This window comes from Schistocerca nitens, chromosome 3, assembly GCF_023898315.1.
Source record: "Schistocerca nitens isolate TAMUIC-IGC-003100 chromosome 3, iqSchNite1.1, whole genome shotgun sequence".
Taxonomy (NCBI): Eukaryota; Metazoa; Arthropoda; class Insecta; order Orthoptera; family Acrididae; genus Schistocerca; species Schistocerca nitens.
The window spans coordinates 60,990,874-61,007,636 of record NC_064616.1 but is presented as its reverse complement, the minus strand read 5'-3'; the positions used below and the strand labels follow the sequence as shown (position 1 = coordinate 61,007,636).

At 45.4% G+C, this 16,763-nt stretch overlaps 1 protein-coding gene across 1 annotated transcript in view; it reads right to left on the bottom strand.

The window, feature by feature from the left end:
• Positions 1-16,763, bottom strand: part of LOC126249070 (glycoprotein 3-alpha-L-fucosyltransferase A-like) — a 220,639-nt gene that overhangs the window by 161,568 nt on the left and 42,308 nt on the right. Inside the window, exon 2 of the mRNA XM_049950722.1 lies at positions 5,640-5,819. Within this exon, the coding sequence (XP_049806679.1) occupies positions 5,640-5,819 (180 nt within the window). The remainder of the gene's footprint in view (positions 1-5,639; positions 5,820-16,763) is intronic.

Genomic DNA, 16,763 nt, shown 5'->3' with positions numbered 1-16,763 from the left:
CATTAAACTAACAAGGAAGTATTAGAGCCTATTAAAAACGCGAAGGTTAGAAAAAAAATTTTAAAAGTAGTTCGACGCGAGCTACTAATACATCATTAGATTCATCAAGAGCCCGCCGCGTTATTGGCTTCAAAATGGTTCAAATGGCTCTCAGCACTATGTTACTTAACAGCTATGGTCATCAGTCCCATAGATCTTAGAACTACTTAAACCTAACTAACCTAAGGACATCACACAACACCCAGTCATCACGAGGCAGAGAAAATCCCTGACCCCGCCGGGAATCGAACTGCCACGTTATTCATTGTGCTAAAGTAACTGTGTGCGGTAACCTTATCTAGCGTGTTATTATGTTTTAAAAGCTTTAATCGTTGCTATTTTACTAATTCAAATTTAATTATAGTAACAAACTATACCAAAAACAATGTGTTTTAATGGATCCTCAACATGTCATTGCCTTCAAATGCCATATCTCATATTTGGCAAGTTACGATAATTCTTTTACCACGAATATGACGTCTCTTGTCATTTTATTACAACGAATCATACAATTAACTGCGTGTTCGAGAGCTCTTCAGTTTGCTGGTTCTCAGAAAGTGCGGGCTTCAACTGAAAGCCAATATGGCGCCTCACTTCTCTGCACCTTAGGGCGATGGCGTGCATGTGACATAGTTGGCGTTCTGCTGTCTCATTGGTCAACGTTATGTAATGTCAACGTTATGTTATGTTTTGAATATCTGACATCTTAGAGATTGCGCTGCACTTTCGGAAAGACTCCCCAACGTGCTATTCCACGCTATGACTTCTGAAACTCGGCACGCTCAACGCTCAACGTTCGGATGCACGGTCCGTGCGACGACGGCTTTAGGCTGCATTCATAGTGGCACCGACAACGGTCGTCAGAGGTCGCCCGATGTTACCGGCCGACAGCCTGGTCACAGTATGTCCGATGTCCGTCTGTGTTTGAAGGGTCAAGGATTTTAGGTTAGGTCAGGTTAGAATCTATTCTATGTATGAATTATGTTACATTTTACCCTCCTAACGTAGGATGGATACCATGATGCCTCTGTGCTTTGAGACGAGTGCTGCATTGCGGCTTTTGCTCTTAATAAGACGTAAAACGCATGTGAATCAGCTATATCTGCATCGAAAATAACTTGACGAGTACTGTACATTTTCTCCTCGGTTATCAAAACAACCAGACAAGTTTCACGAATGCGTGAGATGACGGGAAAAACGTTCTGTTACACACTTAGGATGATTCTTAGTGACAATGAAAAGCAAGATTACAAACACACGGTTTTCCTGTATTTGTTTGGAGTTGCGCAGCCATACGTCAGTTAACCATTAATAACTGTCATTTGGCAAACGTGTGGAAGATTTAAGCATGAAGCTGAGAACAAGATACTCTCAACACCAAAAGCACTGAAAAATAGAAACACATACACCACGTTTGCAAATCACTTCATATAACAGAATCACCACCCTACTGGTATAAAAATGTCAGTAAGCAGTAATGATAATTTGTAAACAGCTAATGCCAAATTACCACAACACAAAAAAATCCACTACAGTAACTTAAACAATACGATACGCCACCCATATCATCTGAACAAATTATTGTTTGAGGTAATAATTTAAGCCCAAAAAGCCAATAAACTTGCAATTTTACTACATAGATTTCGAACTTTATCTCGATTACGATATTTTTCATCCTCGGGATGCCACAGAGTCACTCTTTCTTGGCCGGCCGAAGTGGCCGTGCGGTTAAAGGCGCTGCAGTCTGGAACCGCAAGACCGCTACGGTCGCAGGTTCGAATCCTGCCTCGGGCATGGATGTTTGTGATGTCCTTAGGTTAGTTAGGTTTAACTAGTTCTAAATTCTAGGGGACTGATGACCTCAGCAGTTGAGTCCCATAGTGCTCAGAGCCATTTGAACCACTCTTTCTTGGACTCAGCTTACCAGTTTTCCACAGTCCGTATGTCGTGTGTGAGAACGTCCGTCCATATGTCAGAAGAAAACAAATTGATCTAAATTTCACCGATTGTGGAAGGGACCTCCAGGCATACGTACCTCCTATTTGTTCTAGACGAGTATCACATTTTATGACGCTTGCGTCCAATTTTGTAAGTTTTGTATCTTTAATTCCTTTGTTGTAACATAGTTCACCCCGTTTGTTTGTTTTCTTTTCTGCGAGAGTTCTATGCAGCATCTCACCTGCTCTCACATTTTATCACATAATATATTCTTACCACGTGACTCATATTCTATATGGAAACGGTTCAAACCCGCGTCCGGCCATCCTGCTTTAGGTTTTCCGTGATTCCCGTAAATCGCTTCAGGCAAATGCCGGGATGGTTCCTTTGAAAGGGACTGGGTGATTTCCTTCTCCATCCTTCCCTAAACCGAGTTTGTGCTCCGTCTCTAATTACCTCGCTGTCGACGCGACGTTAAACACTAACCACAACCACCACCACCACCACCACCACCACCACCACCACCACTGATCTCCTCTCCTCCCTCCTCATATTCTATAATCAAAGTTCAGTAGACCTTCTTCCTCATTTCATTCGTGATCTGTGCTCAGTTTCTGACGGGCTATCCACTGGGCCACTTACGGGTTGCGATGAGGAGCTTCACTTGTGAGCAATTCCCTTGCCTATCTCTAAGTGGGTTCCGAATGTCGACATGCCGAAGATAGAGGCGCACGGCGAGTTCGTTTCCCCCTCTCGGGTTTCTGTTATTGAGCCACCGTCGTCCAGTGACATAACCGCGCCGACCGTTTAGTGTAGTGACGTTGCCACGCCTGTGCAGATACTAATGTAATTCCATCTTAGGAAACATACATTTAATCTCGTCAAATGGAGTGAGGGTTACGTAGAACACACACTTCTACGCCATTCCTCGTCTTTGTACCATCTCCTAGGTCTATATTTAAGTACCATGATCGCCTAGCGGAGTCTCGCAAATCAAGAAAAGTAAACTGACAGCTACATCGCCACACAAATAAGGTAATATTGCATCTCTTACACGTTTTCTGTGACACAGCATCAGTCTTATGGGTATTTAAGTCTTACCAGAAATCAAGAAGCCGACGAATACTTCACAGTACTTAAGCTGTGCTATAATGCTCGGCAACAGTCATTGTACACTGAGGTGACAAAAGTCATGGGACAGCAATATGTACATATGCAGATAGCGGTCGTATTACGTACACAACGTACACTGAAGCGCCAAAGAAACTGGTATAGGCATGCGTATTTAAATACAGAGATACAAAAACGGGCTGATTACGGCACTGCGGTCGGCAACGCCTATATAAGACAAGTGTCTGGCGCAGTTGTTAGATCAGTTACTGATACCACAGTGGCAGGTTATCAAGGTTTAAGCGAGTTTGAACGTGGCGTTATAGTCGGCGCACAAGCGATGGGACACAGCATCTCAGAGGCAGCGATGACTTAGGAATTTTCCCGTACCACCATTTCACGAGTATACCGCGAATATCAGGAATTCGGTAAAACATCAAATCTCCGACATCGCTGCAACCGGGAAAAGATACTGCAAGAACTGGACCAACGGCGACTGAAGGGAATCGTTCAGCGTGACAGAAGTGCAACCCTTCCGCAAATTGCTGCAGATTGCAATGCTGGGCCATCAACAAGTGTCAGCGTGCGAATCATTCAATGAAATATCATCGATATGGACTTTCGGAGCCGAAGGTCCACACGTCTACCCTTGATGATTGCACGACACAAAGGTTTAAGTCTCTCCTGGGCCCGTTAACACCGACATTGGACTGTTGATGACTGGAAGCATGATGCCTGGTCGGACGAGTCTCGTTTCAAATTTTATCGAGTGGATGGACGTGTAAGGGTATGGAGACAACCTTATGAATCCATGGACTCTGCATGTCAGCAGGGGACAGATCAAGCTGGAAGAGGCTCTGTAATGGCGTGGGGCATGTGCAGCTGGAGTGATACGACTCTGAAAGGTGACACGTACGTAAGCATCCTGACGGATCACCTGCGTCCATTCATGTCCATTGTGCATTCTGGGCAAGACCAGAAGGACAATGCGACACCCCACACTTCTAGAATTGCCACATAGTGGCTTCAGGAACACTTCTGAGTTTAAACACTCCCACTGGCCACCAAACTCCCCAGACATGAACATTATTGAGCATATCTGTGATGCCTTGCAACATGCTGTTCAGAAGAGATCTCTTACGATTTTATGGACAGCCCTGCAGGACTCATGATGCCAATTCCCTCCAGCACTACTTCAGACATTAGTCGAGTCCATGCCACGTCATGTTGCGTCACTTCTGCGTGTTGGCGATGGCCCTTCACGATTTTAGGCAGGTGTACCATTTTGTTTGGCTCTTCAGTGTATAAAATGGCAGGGCATTAGCGGAGCTGTCATTTGTACTCTGGTGATTCATATGGAAATGTTCCCGACGTGTTTATGGCCGCAAGATGTGATTTAACAGACTTTGAGCACGGAACAGTAGTTGCTGCTAGATGCTTGAGACACTCCATTCTGGAATCGTTAGGGAATTCAGCGTTCCGAGATCCACACTGTCAGGGATGTACCGAGAATACCACATTTGAGGCATTATCTCTCACCACGGACAACGCAGTGGCCGACGGCCTTAACTTAACGACCGACAGCAGCAGCGTTTGCGTAGAGTTGTCAGTACTAACAGAGAAGCAACACCACTTGATATAACTGCAGAAATCAATGTGGAACGTACGACGAACGTATCCTTTAGGACAGTGGTGCGAAATTTTGCATTAAGGACTATGGCAGCAGACGAGCGACGCGAGTGGCTATGGTAACAGCATGACATCGCCCGCAGCGTCTCTCCTGGGCTCACGACCATATCGGTTGGACCCTAGACGACTGGAAAACCGTGGCCTGGTCAGATGAGTCCCGATTTCAGTTGGTAAGAGCTGATGGTATGGTTAGTGCGAGGTGCGGATTCCACTAAGCCATGTATCCGGGTTGTCAACAAGGCACTGTGCAAGCTGGTGGTGGCTTCATAATGGTGGCGCTGTGTTTACCTGGAATGGACTGAGTCCTCTGGTCGAAATGAACCAATCGTTGACTGGAAATAGTTATGTTAGTCTACTTGGAGCCATTTGCAGCCATTCATGGACTTCACGTTTCCAAATAACGATAGGATTTTTATGGGTGTCAATGCGCCATTTCACTGGTCCACTAATGATCACGACTGGTTTAAAGAGCATCCTGGAAAATACGAGCGACATTATTTGGCCACCCAGATCGCCCGACATGAATCCCATCGAACATTTATGGGAAATAATCGAGACGTCATTTCGTGCACAAAATCCTGACCCGGGAACACTTTCGCAGTTGTGGACGACTATAGAGGCAGCATGGCTCATTTTTTCTGCAGAGGACTTCCAAAGATTTGTTGAGTGAATGCCACGCCGAGCTGCTGCACTATGCCTGGAAAAAGGAGGCCCGACACGATATTAGGAGATAGTGTGTGTTACATATGAAATTAACTTTCCAGATGGATGATTTGAAAAATAAATGCCTTGTGGTGTTACAAAGTTTTTTGAGATCCGAAGTGTGTTCAAAAAAGAGAAGAAACAGGAGATATGAAACGAACCTGCCTGGCGGGGCGATGGACGCCTGGGTTGACGAAGTGGTCTTTGAAGAGGATGGCGTCTGCGTCCGAGGCTTCAGCTTTGTTGGTGGTGATGGTGCAGCTGCTGACAGGGCAGTGTTGGAACGCGTCGCGACCAGCGCGCAGCGGTGACCACGACCCCAGTCCATTGTACACCAGCACCTGCGACACGTAATAGTTGCAGCTCACAGACAACATCTATTAGTTACATCAGTACGCATGTGACAATGTGCGCTACAGAGAATCTTCCAAAAAGACACGCATAAAAACGAGATTTTTCCGGGGCTTATACCTCGGGTTCTCTTGGTGATAAAAAGGAAGGGTCTAGTGCTTTGGATAGCCTGTGGGCTAGGGACCAGTTTTATACTCGACAGAAGGAGCTTCTTACTCTATCTATTCTAAATTACAGGGTCAAATTTAATTATTACACATTTCTTCCACTTTAGGCAAATGGAACAAACAGGTTAGTTCTTTTACATTAAATATCGTGTATTATGGGCCTTAAGGAGCTTATGGAAGCACTATTTTGATCATGGGTGGTGCATGAGAAACCCCAAAACCTTGGTTTTTGATACCAAAAGTGAGCCACGAACTGAAGACGGCTATGCACATAAAATGGTTGAAATTTTTCCAGTATATTCCCAAGATCCGGATCTCGAACAACCTTGACAATTTTCTTGATATCTTTATCCTTTTCCGAGATACAGAGGTCCAAAGTTACCCTACTTGCACATAACCTCGGCAAATGGCTCAAATTTTAAAAGTATATTCTGTAGGCATTCATCTATAAGTGCCATCTTCCCGTTTTGAAAAATGCAGTGATAAGCCAAAACATTATCACCACGTATCTAACTTGGCACGGATAGCGGTGACGCGTCGTGGCATGGAAGCAATGAGGCCTTGGTAGGTCGCTGGAGGGAATTGGCACCACATCTGCACACAAAAGTCACCTAATTCCCATAAATTCTGGGGAGAGTGGCGATGAGATCTGACGCTACTTTCAACCACAACCCAGACATGTTCCATCTGATTCAGATCTGGCGAGTTGGGAGGCCAGCACATCGACTGAAACTCGCCACTGTGCTCTTCGAACCACTCAGTCACTCTCGTGGCTTTGTGACATGGCGCACTATCTTACTGAAAAACGCATCTGCCGTCGGAAAACACGATCGTCATGAAGGGGTGTACGTGATTTGCAATCAGTGCACGATACTCCTTGGGCATTATGGTGCCTTGTACTATCTCCGCTGGACCCGTGGATGCATAAGTGAATGTTCCCCAGAGCATAGCGGAGCCGCTGCCAGCTCGTCTCCGTCCCGCAGTACAGGTGTCAAGGAGTTGTTTCTCTGGAAGACGACGGATTTGCGCCCTCCCATCGGTATGATGAAGAAGACATAGGGATTCATCAGACCATGCTACGCTCTGCCAGTGCACCAACGTCCAGTGCCAATGGCCACGTGCCCATTTCAGTCGTAGCTGCCGATGTCGTGGTGTTAACATTGGCACGTACATGGGTCGTCGGCAGCGGAATCCCACCGTTCAGTGTGTCTGGTGCCCTGTGTGTTCAGACTGATGTTAGTTCCGCCGCAGTTCGCCACCTGTCCTGTTTTACCAATCTATCCAGCCTACGATGTCCGACATCTATAATGAGAGGTGGCCGCCCAAACTCACGACGTCTGGACGTGGTTTCACCTCGGTTTCGCTACGTGTTGGAGGCGCTCATCACGGCACTCCTCGAACACCCGACAAGTCGTGCAGTTTCAGAAATATTCGTGCCGAGCCTCCGGGCCATCACAATTTGCCCTTGGTGCAACACAGATAGATCGCGGGCCTTGCCCATTCTACACACGGACAGCCCGCTCACTGATACTACAAACGCCGTGCGTGTGTCCGACTAGCAGTCATTTCTTGACAGGTGACGCTGATATCGCTTGGAGAGGAATCTATCGATAGTATGTCAGTGATCATAATGTTCTGGCTGATCAGTGTACATATCCATTATCGAGAAACTCCGAAAACGTCGTTTTTGGGCGTCAGAACCGAGCCATGTGTTCTAAAATGACTACGCACAGCAAATACCTGTAATTTTTACTATGTATTCCTAAGATTCCAATCTCGAAGAGCCTTGAAAATTTTCATGACACTTTCACCCGTTCCCGAAATACAGAGGTTCAAAGTTTCCCTACTTCATCACGTAATGCCCAGTGTGATGCGAAAACGAAGTTTATAAAGTGACGTAGCACTGACAAATATGCTGTAAAGTGTCTTCGTTTTCATCAGAAGGTTTCTAGTAACACCATGTTGTAGTACTGAAGCATATGCAAACTGTTTTTGCGTGTAAAATCCAGTCTAAGGCTTAAAATTAGTTTTGCATTATTTCAGTTTCACAGAAGTACTCTGTCAAAATTTTACTGACCCATAAATTTCTTTTCATCCAAGTGACATGCCCTGTTGTAGCAGGGAAAAGAAGGGAACTATCGGCAAAATACTCCTGTTGTAGCACAAAGAAGGCTAATATGCTCCTTTTTCAAAAGACTCTGACTAAAAATTGGGGTTCCAGCTGCCTCATTCTACTTTCATTAGCACCTTTAAAAATATTTGCAAAAATTTTGGCATGTGAACACCTTCGCCCTTTTTTGCGCTGAGAAAGAAGAAGATGGTAGCAGTGAGAAAGAGACAGAAAAGTAATAAATACTGGAAGATGGTAGACAGTGGTTGGGTATAGAAAGAGCGAAGGAGACAATGGCAGTGTGTGTGAGAGAGAGGACCATAGTGGCATTGGAAAATAGTTGACAGTGACAGGACAGTGCTAGGAAAAGGGTGAAGAAGACAGTGCCAGTGGGAGAGGAATTAAGAGAAGAAGAAAGTGGAAGTGAGTGAGAGCCAGTGATAATGAGAGACAGAGTCTATGAGAATGACAATGTGGAAGAGAGAGATAGTGACAGTGAGAATAGACAGCAGCAGTGTGGGGGGGGGGGGGGGGATTGAAAGAGACAGTAGATAGTAGCAGTTAGACAAACCAAGAGGCAGACTGTGACAGTGAGAGAAGACAGTAGGTGTAAGACAGAACGAAGGAGACAATGGCTGTAAAACACAGACACTGACAGAGAGACACAAAGAGACAATGACAAAAGTTGGGCTGAATGAGTAAGTGAGAAGGGCCATGTGGGGGAGGGTGGGTATGAAAGACTTGCAGCGATGAACGAGTGGGTATGAGCGAGTTACAGTTAGGGGAGCTTGTGACAGTGAGAGGTGAATTGCATGTTAAAAAAAGCGCAAATATGTTCGCATCACAGAATTTTTAATGGTGCCGAGGAAGGTAGAAAGAGGCAGCTTGTTCCCCATATTTCAGAGAGAGTCTTTTGAAACCGGAGCATATTAGCCTTCTTTGTGCTCCGAAAGAAGCACTTTTATGCTAGTATAATAATACTCCAGAAAGCCGTAGGACAAATTAGTTCGGTCACACTGAAACGTTCCTTTCGTCCGTCGTCTGAAATTTTGTGACATCGCGCAAAATCCCACTGGTGGTTGCGGGCAGAATCCATGCACTTTCGTTGTACGGCGCGCCAGACGAATTACACGATGCAGCGCTCTGCACATTTAATCCGCAGTGTTTTCTACCGGGCCCGGATTAATTCCCTGCACTGCTATACACATGCAATCAGTTTAAGTAAAGGTCACTGGCCCCACTTTCACCGGGAAGGCAGGTATAAACTTGTCACCAATCTCAACTCATCAGTTAAAGCACTGTGACTGTCTAACTACGTTCCGAAAGATGTAAGATCCCGCCCACTACAGTGGGTACGCACATCGCTAATAGTTCATATACTGCGTCCAACGGGTTCCTAGCACCTTGTGCTCATATTCTCCGCAACAAAAAACAGGAATGCATTTTAATAGCAATACCGAAAAAGTGACACAGTAAAACCACACTCAAATTTTCAGTGAATCAATATGTGAATAGTGTCAGTTCTAATTTACAAGTCTTCCACATCATATAATTAATGAGGCTTGGTGCTCAATTTAAAATAATGTCATCAATTGCTGACTAAGCTCACAACTTCCTCGTTGGGTTTGATACATTCATGTACTGGACTATGGTTGTACGTAATGTAAAAAAAAGTCAGTAACATGTTATTAATGGGAATTAACATGTACCTTTAACATACGTCCCGTATGTTAAATCTATTTTGATACAGGCGGTAGGTGTGGTCTTATTGCATGGTTTGTGATCTTTCCTTTCAGCGTAAGGAACAACTAAAATCATTCGCCATTTATTGGCTGTGATAGTGTCAGGCGACCCCTCAGAAGGAAATGAGCTTCTGTGTCCCAGTGTTTGCTAGTGAGGTACACATATGACAGTTGTCATCTGTGGATGTTGGGAGTGCGACATCTTAATGTAGTACAAGTTGCACGGATGGCCTGTCTGATCCAAAAGGATGGACTTTCGGTCGTGTTGCTGCAAATGCCAATGCCTCTCCATGTGTCGTCCATAGGTTGTGGACGTGCTATAGGGAGACAGGCGTGTTGGACATGGTCGCTGACGTAGTACAACTCCACGTGAATACCGATATCTGGCCATCTCTGCGTTGAGGCGTCGTACACATACCGCCGGAGCACTGCAAGACGATCTCAGAATGGCATCTGGAGCCGCTGTGAGCGATCAGGTTGCAAGAAACAGGTTACGAAAAAGGACCTTACGACCCAGACGCCCTGCTCGAGTACTCCGCTTGACAAAACAATATCCTGCAGCTCGCCTTCATTTATGCCGTTCCCATGTCAACTGGCAACTTCATCATTGGCAAAACGTGTTATTCGTAGACGAGTCCAGATATCCTGTGACGCAAGCTGACGGCCGTGTTCGTGTGTGGAGACTCGTGGTGAGCCGTACGTGCCAAATGTTGTTCAGAAAATCGACAGACTTCCACGCTTCTGTGATGTTATGAGGAGGCTTCAGTGTTGACAGCCATGCGGATCTTGTCGTTGTCCACGGTCGCCTTACCGCCAGGCAATACTTCGAAGAGATCCTGTTGGACCATGTGGTGGCTGCTGCGTAAGGTGGTGGCCCTGAATTCCTTCAGGATCTGTGGTCGGCGTCAGCAGAGATATCTAGCGAAGGCTGGGCACAGAAGTAATAGAATGGCTGGCGGTGAGTCCCGACGAAAACTCCATTTCGCGTATGTGGGACATGCTTGACAGATGTGTTCGTGGTCGTCCTGTTCCATCATAGACTCTCCAAAAATTCTCATGGGCTCTCACTGCAAAATGGTAACGTATACCACAGGATGACCTCTGTAGACTTATACGGAGCATGCCACGCAGGTGTCAGGCAGTGATAAACGCTCACAGAGGGTATAAACTGTTATAGAGGCTGTCAAAGTCCTATGAAAAGCACGCAGGACGACGGAATGGTTGATTGTTTCCACTTTATTTTCGACACCTGTAAGACATTTCAGTTCTTTTTATGTAAACGATCGAGGATGTAATGATGTTCTGTTGTGAAAGACAAGAGTATAATTTGGTAACGTACCCAGTCCTCAATTATTGCTTCCTGGAGTATGGCAGACGCCCATTCATGCACCTCTAATTCTTTTGAGCAGTATATAAAACACAGACAACTGATTGTACTCTCATTGTTTAATTTATAGAGAAATTTTGTAGTTTCATGAAGTCCAATGTTGTAATTAGACCGTAACTGAATTTTGAAATTCAACTGTTTTACATGTAGTGTGTGTGTGTGTGTGTCTGTGTTTTAGGCAACTACAATTACACAGGCCACATTAGTAATGTACATAACAGGCCTGACAGCCGGCCGCTGTGGCCGAGCGGTTCTAGGCCCTTCAGTCTCACTTGCACAACCGCTCGGAATAGCGCAGTGGTGGGGAAAGCCGGGGCGCTGACCAGACTCGGCTGTGTCGCGATCTTGGCCAGGCCTGGTACATAATAAACCGAAACATTTTCCATATTATTCCACCACGGGGGATTATTGCTCAAGGGGCAGTAAAATAAAAATAAGACATACGGAAAAAAGTAAGTTAACTGTTTATTATTTCAAAAGTAATCGCCATAATTGTTAACACATGTATCGCATTGCGAGAAAGGATGGTCAATGCCTTTATGGAAATTGTCTGCGGTTGTCTACGGAAACATGACTGTACCCAGGCATGCACCTATTAGGCCGAAGCAAATCGATGACCTCAAATATCTTTCTTCAGGGCTCCAAAAATATGGAGATCGCACGAGAAGAGTTCGGGACTATATGGAGGCTGTGTGAGGAAACTTGTGCAGCTGTTCTCAAGACTGTTTAGACTACGCTGCAGAAGTTTTGCTGCGAAGCCCTTACACATCCTACAAATAGCCCCCATCTCTCCCCATGCGATTTTCATATGTTTAGAGCCCTGAAGAAAAACATTCGAGGTCGTCGATTTGCTTCGAAAGAAGAGGTGCAGAAGATGATGGGTACGAAACTCATTGAAACGTTGCCACAAGACGACGCCACCACTCGGGTCATAACCCGAGAAGAATTCATCGGCGGAATACGCCGAGAAAGACTGCAGTCGAATACATTGGTAGCTGTCTACAAGTTCAAAATTTGTTTTTAGTAGTACGCACATCAAAAATAATTTTGCATCAACCCGGTTCCCAGAACTCCTGAAGATAGACGTTGACTGTGGATATTGTATCACAGACACAGTCCCTTTGACCAGAGATATCAATAAACCCGCTCAAAGATGTAAACAACCATGCGCGAGTAGCGTATATTAGACGGAGGGGGTCCGACAGCCGATCAGTTCCAGTCATTCAACCAGGAAGGAGGTACACGGCTCGTGTTGTCTGTCGTTCAACCATGCCTAGATGGTCAATACCGCGGTTCGATCGCGTCCACATTGTTACTTTGTGCTAGGAAGGGCTTTCAACAAGGGAAGTGTCCAGGCATCTCGGAGTGAACCAAAGTGACGTTGTTCGGACATGGAGGAGATACAGAGAGACAGGAACTGTCGATGACATTCCTCGCTGAGACCACCCAAGGGCTACTACTGCAGTGGATGACTGCTACCTACGGATTATGGCTCGGAGGAACCCTGACAGCAACGCCACCATGTTGAATAATGCTTTTCGTGCAGCCACGGAACGTCGTGTTACGACTCAAACTCTGAGCAATAGGTTGCATGATGCCCAACTTCACTCCCGACGTCCATGGCGAGGTCCATCTTTGCAACCACGACAACATGCAGCACGGTTCATATGGGTCCAGCAACATGCCGAATAGCCCGCTCAGGATTGGCATCACGTTCTGTTGACCGATGAGTGTCGCATATGCCTTCAACCAGACATTCGTAGGAGACGTGTTTGGAGGCAACCCGGTCAGGCTAAACGCCTTAGACACACTGTCTAACGAGTGCAGCAAGGTGGGGGTTCCCTGTTGTTTTGGGGTGGCATTATGTGGGGCTTACTTACGCCGCTGGTGGTCATGGAAGGCACCGTAACGGCTGTGCGATACGTGAATGCCATCCTCCGACCGCCAGTGCAACCATATCGGCAGCATATTGGCGAGGCATTCGTCTTCATGGACGACAATTCGCACCCCCGTCGTACACATGAATGACTTCCTTCAGGATAACGACATTGCTCGACTAGAGTGGCCAGCATATTCTCCAGACATGAACCCTATCGAACATAGATTGAAAAGGTCTGTTTATGGACCACGTGACCTACCAACCACTCTGACGGGTCTACGTCGAATCGCCGTTGAGGAGTGGGACAATCTGGACGAACAGTGCCTTGATGACCTTGTGGATAGTATGCCACGACGAATACAGACATGCATCAATGCAAGAGGACGTGCTACTTCGTATTAGAGGTACCAGTGTATCCAGCAATCTGAACCACCACCTCTAAAGGTCTCGCTGTATGGTGGTACAACATGCAGTGTGTGGTTTTCATGAGCAATAAAAGAGGCGGAAATGATGTTTACGTTGATCTCTATTCCAATTTTCTGTATAGGTTGCGGAACTCTCGGAACTGAGGTGATGCAAAACTTTTTTTGGCGTGTGATTATTCTCTTTTCCATGATTACACTCTACTGGTAAAATGTCGTGTGATGAGAGCCTCCCGTCGGGTAGACCGTTCGTCACGTGCAAGCCTCTCGATTTGACGCCACTTCGGCGACTTGCGTGTCGATGGGGACGAAATGATGGTGATTAGGACAATACAACACCCAGTCCCTGAGTGGAGAAAAATCTTCGACACAGCCGGGAATCGAACCCGGGCCCTTAGGATTGACCTTCTGTCGCGCTGACCACTCAGCTACCGGTGGTGGACGCTCTGTTGGTGTGACTTATATTTATTATTTGATTGTATTTATACTTGTGTGTGTTAGATATTTTATAGACGATAATGTAACAGTTTAATTTGGATAATTGTTACTATCTAAATAAAGCATAATTCGTGCAAAGTCTAGTTCCTGTGGTGATTTGTTGTAGTTCGGAACAATGTGACGTCCTAGACATATTGCTGCTTAGAATATATCGATATTCAAAATGTGTGGAATATCTTGAGCCTATAACATAAGGTCTTTGGGCTGTTGTAGCTGTAGACTAAATATTAAGGTTGTTCCAGGCACATTAATGTTTACGCTGCAATACAGGGAACATGTTTCTTATAGAGATGTTATACCTTAACCGAACATTTCAAGAATTATTATTTTTTGTAATTGTGGATTACAGAGTCGAACATTCTTTTATCAGTATATTCTTTATACAATTGACGCTCTATGTATAATGCATAGATGCCTGATGAGAAATGTTTTTGAGCCAGTTTGGTACTGGCTCGATCTCGAGCGCGATAGCTCGATTTTATTTTTCATGTGTCATCATTTGCCTAAAATGGCAACAGCCGCATTGGTGGCCTCGCCGTGGGTTTTGTCGAGGCTTCTTCTAGCGGTGAGCTGAGACGCTCGCCAACAGTGAAGCTGTGACTTTTATGCAGCAGTCAATGTTGTTTTGTGCAGTTGCAAGCAGAGTCCGTAAGGAGTGAAGACGCAGCTACAGGAAAGCTATACGTCCAGGTCTGCTAGATGCAAATGGCATACCTCATTCTTCCTCAACTAAGGGCAGCCCGTGTATCGCCGTGCACGAGACGCGACGGTGCCTTGGTAGAGATGAGTCTTTGCTGGACGTCGAACCTACTTGTTTATTTTGGGACGGGTTGCGCCCTGGTAAGCTCTGCAGTATAGTAGTGCCCACAGGTGACGGAGTCGTTTCTGCGCACTTGTAAGTTTTACCTTAGCTTAATTCATGAAGTTGAAGTTTGCCAGTAGGCCAGCGTTATTTAAATGTTTGGCCGATTCTGGCTGGCCTTAGTATCGGAACTGCATCATAGTAAAATTAAAAAAAAAATTGTTCAAATGGCTCTGAGCACTATGGGACTTAACTGCTGTGGTCATCAGTCCACTAGTACTTAGAACTACTTACACCTAACTAACCTAAGGACATCACACACATCCATGCCCGAGGCAGGATTCGAACCTGCGACCACAGCAGCAGTGCGGTTCCGGACTAAAGCGCCTAGCACCGCTCGGCCACAGCGGCTGGCGTAAAATTAAATTTGAAGTCTTTTTTCTGATATGAAATGCTAAATTTGGTGATGAGTTGTTGCCTTCTTGTGCACTGATTCAATAAAGAGACTGTTAAATATTTATGTGGTCTAGACGCTTACCGCTCAACCTAAATCCTCGCTCCATGACATACGGTGTCAGAGCATTCGTTTAAGCGGTAACTTCGTACCAGGAAGGACGTTAAACTAGGCTGTATTGTTGATTGTAAATGTACTTCCTGAAGCAGAACGTGAAAAACGTGAGAAGTACAGTTTCTTTAATCGACAGGACTGAAGCTCGCAATGACATCACTCCTGTTCAGTATGAAGGTAGTGTTATAAGAGGCAACCTGAGCAGCCATCTTAGGTTGTTTGCAGATGATGCTGTCGTTTATCGTCTCGTAAACTCATCAGAAGATCAAAACAAATTGCAATGCTGTCAAAAGGTATCTCTATGGTGCAAAAATTGACAATGGGCCCTAAATAATGAAAAATGTGAAGTCATCCACGTGAGTGGTAAAAGGAATCCGTTAAAATTCGGTACACGATAAAGCAATCAAATCTAAAGGTGGAAAGAACACATAGAAAATATTGTGGGGAAGGCGAACCAAAGAGGGCGATTTATTGGCGGAACACTTAGAAAACGCAACAGATCTACTAGAAAGACTGGCTATACTACGCTTGTCCATCCTATTTTGGAGTACTGCTGAGCGGTATGGGATTCTTATCCGCCAGGAGTAACGGAGTACATTAAAAAACTTCAAAGAAAAGCCGCACGTATATCGATAAATAGGGAAGAGAGTGTCACGGACATGATGCAGAATTTCGAGTGGACACCATTAAAACAAAGGCGTTTCTCGTTGCGGCAGGATCTTCTCACAAAAACTTTATCCTTCTAACGCGAAAATATTTTGTTGATGCTGATCTACATAGGGAGAAACGATTATAATAATAAAATAAGGGAAATCAGAGGTCACACGGAAAGATGTAGGCTGTTGTTTTTTCGTCACGCTATTCAAAAGTGGAATAATGGAGAATCATTGTGAAGGTGGTTCGATGGGCCATCTGCCAGGCACTTGAGTGTGTTTTGCAGAGTATCCATGTAGATGCAGATGTAGATACTGAAGACTGTTAAAAAATATTTTTCGTTCTTGTCCACTGCTCAAGTGCTTGCTTTCAGCTTAACCGGTCATCACGGCTACACGAAGCGATTTTTGGTATGAGACATCCTAACAAACAGCATCTAACATATGAACTTAGCATGCGTAAGCAGTCTTTAGAAGGAAGTGTCGCGGAACTGTTGCAAAGGCTTCGCGGCTCCGTTGACTGCCCTCGTGTATCACCGCAGCGACGATGAGAGAGATAAGGGACGCGTTCCGCTTCTGCTCTGAACTGTTTGCCGGAATTTAAAGCAATGTCCAAGTCTTCCAATGCAGTGTCCCATTGTGCTCTCAGTTGTATCGAATTCGCTCTCATCTTTGTCATCTCTATAGTCGGGTTGGGGATATAAAG